A 6,000-nucleotide genomic window follows, 5' to 3' on the forward strand; every position below is an offset into this window, starting at 1 on the left:
AAATTGTCCTGAATTATTTTAACCAACATAATTTTATTGGATAATATTAATACATTGATAAATCAGAACCCACAGAAACACTCTTCTGGGACTGTGATGTGCACAGCACTAAATAATCAATTATGTGATTGGTTAAAGGGCTCCTTTGCATATTGCAGCCTTCTGCAATATCAGTATTGGGAAGACCAATATTATCATAACGACTACCAAAAGACCATATAAGCGTGCTACATGTATGATTGATAGCACCAAACTCCAATGACCATCGTCCATAGTAAAAGCCTTGCTTAAGTGGTTATATAAGTAGGTTTTGAAAAATAAATGCTTCATTGCTGCTCTGGTGGTTCTGCATCCAGGAGAACGCTTTATGCCCATAAGTCAAATAAAAATATTTAAGCAAACTTATTAAAGGCTGATTAAAGACCTTAACTTCCACATTAAAAACCAAAACGCATCCTTAGACTTTGTGTGTGCCATTTCAGCAAACAGCGCATGTTTATGAGGGCACCTTCTGTATGATTCATATCGAAACATACAGGCCTAGGCTGGGCTTTGAAGGGAGATCAATTACATTGGTCTCAGCAGGGGTGCATGTGTGGCTCTCTCCTGGTGATATCTCTGTAGAGGGCAGGAATGTGGTACATGGTGTCTGATCCATCCAGAATACTCCCTTTGCATTCATAATTCACATAAGCCACTGAATAAACTGTCTGGCGTGATCAATGCAGCTTTTTTATGCTTATTTCAGAAAATAATTGCAATGCAGAGACAAATGTATCTATACACTGAAATAGATCAAATTTCTTGCAATTTATTTTTTATTTTTAAAAAGAAGCAACATATAATGTCATCTTTAATGTTGTGTTTGTCTTGCTAAACTTAAGTCATTAAAACTGTGAAAAAGTGAGACATCCTCCACAAAAAGACATTCAAAATGTTTATCACCACCTACTGGACATATGCTTAACAGCGTAAATAATTTCTTATAATCACTACTTGGGGTGTTATAATGCGTGTATTCGCCCAGAACCACCACAGTACCAGCATCACAGTTTTGGTGCATGCAGTCCTGTAGAGAAAAGGTAGAAGTCTACGTGCAACGATGACCATAATATGCAGCCAAATTTCACATGCATTTCCACCCAGAGACCTGTAAATTCTTAGCAACATGTCATGCTAACCTTATCTGAAGCTGATTGGCATCTGATTGAAATGAGTGTCTAGTAATTTGCAACACTAAGTAAAACAACATGTAACTTGCACTACTGTCTGTCTGTTTAAAATAAAGAATACAAACCTTTTTGTATTTGTATTCTTGTATTGAACTGTAGCGTCCAAACATAGTGTAGATATTAACTGAACTATAACTTCTGCGTATGGTTACACTCTTACTTAATACACATGCACTAAATGTATTAAATATGCACGTATTAAATATCTGACTATTTTGGCAAAAATGTAAAAACTACAGTCTAAAAATGGAAAGAAAACTGTGCACTTCACTATGTCACGTTTCCATTTAAGACAATATTGTCACTTCAACATAAATGTATTTGTATTTATTGTATTTATACATATTATATTCGTGAAACAACCCTACTGTGTCATATTTTTTTGAGTGTGAACATATAGGTCATCCCAGAAACAGCGTCCTTCACATGAGTCAACAGTCCTGAAATTGCTGCCTGGTAAAGGCAGCCTTTAAACATCCTTCCAAAATCTGACACGCACTCGCCTAAGAAACAACTGGTACCCGTACTAATTGAAATTTTGCATGCAAAGTGACAATGGCCGGACCCTGTGCAGTGTGGATTAGGGGCTGAATAGAAGCGGATGCTATGTGAAGGCTGGCAGACAAGTACACCGCATCTGCTCATTCTGCAGACTGAAAAAACCCTAGATTGTGAGCGTCCGCTCATTTTACCTATCAAATCTTGCTTCAGAAAAACCCTCCCTGCACCTCAACCCAACTCAGCTTTTTGTTGCCCTTCCAAAAAACTGTAATGTAGGCACAGGCAGTCCACTCTCAAAGATAGCTGCAAGTACCCTACCTTGAATTTACATCTGAAATGTATGCAATGTGCTTCCAAACTATTACAAAAAACAACATTAACAAATAAGTGGACTAATGTGGTTTAATTGAAACCTTTCCAGAAAAAGGCTCATGTTAAGCAGTACATAAAGCAGTAGGCTAAACAATTGTTGGCACTAATTGGTCCACTATGTAAAATATACAATAACATTTTATTGTTTATGTGGAGAAGCAGAAAATATATAGCTGATCCTTTAGGTATCCCCATTTACTGCTGCCAAGACACCTGTCAATAAAGCAAATATTTCAGCAGTACAAAAAAAAATAATAGGTCAGAAAAAGACTAAGCATCCGCATCTTCAGTCCATGTTTCATGCCCTTGGATATTTCTTAGGAGCTCACATGGTATGACTGTATCATGACTCAAACATTAGGTTATGGCTCACTTACGACTTGGAGTTTTGGAGACAACATCAGTAAACATCACAAGATATGACCTCAAGACCAAAATAAAAGCAGCACAACTCAAAGTGCATAGCGAGGGTACAAAAATGGGAAAATGTACTTCCTACAACTGTTGTTACACATTTCTTTACCATGGTAAACCAAATAAATATTTGCTGTATATTTATAACAGGAATGGTAAGATTACACATTAAAAAAAATTAAAACCATGAAGCTTTCAAAAAAGTAATTTTGATTTTGATTAAATGAATGTATGACTTCATTTGGCCTTCTTTTAACTTTCAATGAAGATGAATGTAAAAACATTTACTTCCAAGTAATTTTGGAGCATTAAGATATCTAGGCAAATATATTAAGTCAGTTATTGTGTGGGCTCATTGTGGTATATGATAAAATGTGGAGATTAGACTAAACCTCCTAAAAATCATTTGGTACTAAAATGCTGTGTGCTCGCCTCAAGGAGTCTCAGGCTCCAGCGGAGCGTTGGTCAGTAACTGCACAGTCAAGACCCATAATAAGCGTTTGACTCAGTCTGAGGTTCTTGTGATTATGTATGTAAGTACAGTTGTCAAGAAATGCTAAAATGTAGTCAGTGTGCACGTCATTGTGCACATATGGCAATTGTAACAAAATATCGGCTTATATTTTTCTTTAGGTCAAAAAGCCTTTCATAAATCCTGTACCCATTTTTGTATATACGAACAAATCTAAATGTCTTTTTTCTCTTTTAATTATGATATACAACAGTAAATAATAATACTTACAGTGAAGGCAAATATATTAAGCCCTTCTCCCTAAGTACTGTATGCCTGTTTTTGTTGTTGTTGTTGTTTTGTTTATTTTTTTGTCCCTAGGCTGAAGGGACTGTGACCTCTTTTTCAACTCTTAAATGTACCTACGTAAGCACAGTGCTTTAAAATCATTGGGTAAAATGCTAGGGTGATGAAGAGTCGGAGGACAAAAAACTGTGCCCAGTGTCGTAAAATTCGCTTATCGAGCTCTAAAATCTCAACATCAGCCCAAAATCCTGAATGAACACATTAAATATATTCACCCTTTTCACACACACATACACAATTAATATATATTTCAATGTATGTATGTAATTATATATATATAATTTGTATATAATATATATATACACATACATACACACACACACACACACACATTTTTTAATTTTTTCACATTATTATTTTCACATTTTTATTTTTTCCAACTGGGTGTCTAAGGGTTCTTTAGCAGACACACTGTGCCATGTTTTTAAATAATGAAGTTCTACTTAAAAGTGCTTGATCTCTTCAAAGCGGAGAGTCAAGAATAACAATTTACCAATTCTTATAAACAGTTTTGCTTATAAATATGGAATATTTTAAAGAGATTCCAATTAAGATAGGCTTTTTCCCGGTGCATACCATATATACGAGTCAAGGCCCAAAACGTTTGCCCTCTAACTGGCAAGAGTTGAGATCATCTCACCTCTTCACATTCTCCCTGCCTCGTACAACGCAGGTACATACGTTTTTTCCTTTTTTTGGGAATGCTTTCCTTAGACGTGCATTCTTTTTTTCCACAAAATAGCATTTAACAAACAAAAATATTTGTTAGCTTATTTAGCACTGGACGTAATATTTTCTTTAAATGCAGCCTTCTAGCAGATCGTCATGTGGATTTTTGGGACACACGGCAGGTCAGATAACCATCAAAGGTAGCATATAGGTAGTCCCTCGTTATTGCCTGTCTGTTAGTACAAACCACTTTCTGTTCTATTCATTTTTTCCCCATATTTAGAATTCAGACTGAATTGGTGCTGTTAGCTTCTACCACAGGTTAAATTCAGAAGTATTAGCACAAACTGATTTGCTCTTTTTTCAGCACAGTGTACTACAAGTAGACTGCATGCACTCAGCACAACTGAACTGAAAGAAAAAAACTAAAGGTTGTTTATTCTGCCTACGTTTAGCGTGAAAATCCTGTCTAACCAAGAAGTGAAGTAGCCAAAACAAAAAATGTGCTCATACTGATTGGTTTTAACGCTAGCTACCTGAAACGTTTGTGCCGTGATATACAAGTCCACGCTGAAGCTAATTTAGTTTTTTTGTTAATATATCTGCTCAAATATCGTTACAATTTTGATTATTTACATTTGTGATGATTGTTGTTTATGATCGACGTTCATTCACATCCACCAGCCGTCAGTGAACCAGCAACTCTCCACAAGATGCTGTTGCTCAGTATGAAAAACAGCAAAGAAACATCGTCTTACCTTCTAGAGCCAGAGCGGACGGGAGTATCCACAAAAAACATAGGATATCCATAGTTGATTTTAGGGGTGAAAAGGTATAGAAACGCCCAGACATTCAAATAAAACAAGCCTTGAAAGCCATTGGGAGCCCTGGCGGAGCGGCACACTTTCCCCGTTCAGTTGAACAGACACGATGCTAAACTACGGTTTGGACGATACCACGTTTAGCAGACAAGGGGGTGACTGTGGTACTGTAACATTAACCATTGCAACACCTTAAAAATCGAATAAAATCTGAAATAATGACATATTAAAAATACACATATAGGCAGACATATCTGTAATAAAAATATACACAATACATATCAAGCTTGTAGTGACAAAAGTCTGCACCACACCCCCCTTACTCTGTTTTTTTCTTTTTTCCTGCTGTCAATCAAAAGAGCAGACTTAGTATTTAGCCGTGTGTGGATGACTGGAAAAAATAGAATCATTACAAAATGATTTTGGGTATGTATGGACTCTAATGGTGCTTCTGAAAAAAGGGAAATGGATTGTTTGTAAATATTAACTATTTATCCAGGTAAGGGACCTTAATGAGCTTTTCAAAGTAGGTGCCTTTGCATGAACTGCATTTGTACACATGAGTGTTTAGGAGTTTTAACGGTCGTTTACATTATTTGTCGGATAGAATGTGTAGTAAATTAAGAGAGAAGCGAATTATTTTTGGAAATAAGGATAAACTGACCATTTGTAAATCGTATAATGTATAATTAACTTTTAAGAAAAAAAAAGACCATGGCTTATTGGAATATGAGCACACTGCTGTCAATAAATTTCAATAAATCTATCTACCTATAATAATTGTATATATACTGCTAATTTATCTAACTGGGTGATCCCTTTGCTGCTGTGTCACTGTGAATTCCCCCACTGTGGGACAAATAAAGGATTATCTTATATGTATATTCTAAATATAATTCTATATAATTATATTTTATATGAGATTTTATATCTTGTAAAGTATATTACTGTTAATGGAGTTATTTACATAATTTGTGCCATTGGGTGCTTGAAGAAATGATTTCATTTACACTGCAGGTTATTGCAGGTTATATATAGGTTACAGTGATCCTGCAGTGTAATTTTATATTTGAAACTTTGAAATTAAAGCAAATATGCTAGTAAGTCAGTAGTGCTGTAATCACTGTGTACATTTCTCTAGAGAAATACACTTAGTGGGCAGATCCAAAGCAAA

At 35.5% G+C, this 6,000-nt stretch overlaps 1 protein-coding gene across 3 annotated transcripts in view; it reads right to left on the bottom strand.

Moving 5' to 3' along the window:
- The window catches only part of ephb2b (eph receptor B2b), a 173,575-nt gene extending 168,658 nt beyond the window's left edge, over positions 1 to 4,917 (bottom strand). For all 3 annotated transcript variants that reach the window (XM_072666148.1, XM_072666147.1, XM_072666149.1), the window contains exon 1: positions 4,764 to 4,917. In XM_072666148.1, the coding sequence (XP_072522249.1) occupies positions 4,764 to 4,857 (94 nt within the window). In that variant the 5' untranslated portion in view covers positions 4,858 to 4,917. The remainder of the gene's footprint in view (positions 1 to 4,763) is intronic.
- Positions 4,918 to 6,000: the final 1,083 nt, after the last annotated feature.

Source organism: Salminus brasiliensis, chromosome 21, assembly GCF_030463535.1.
Source record: "Salminus brasiliensis chromosome 21, fSalBra1.hap2, whole genome shotgun sequence".
Classification (NCBI taxonomy): Eukaryota; Metazoa; Chordata; class Actinopteri; order Characiformes; family Bryconidae; genus Salminus; species Salminus brasiliensis.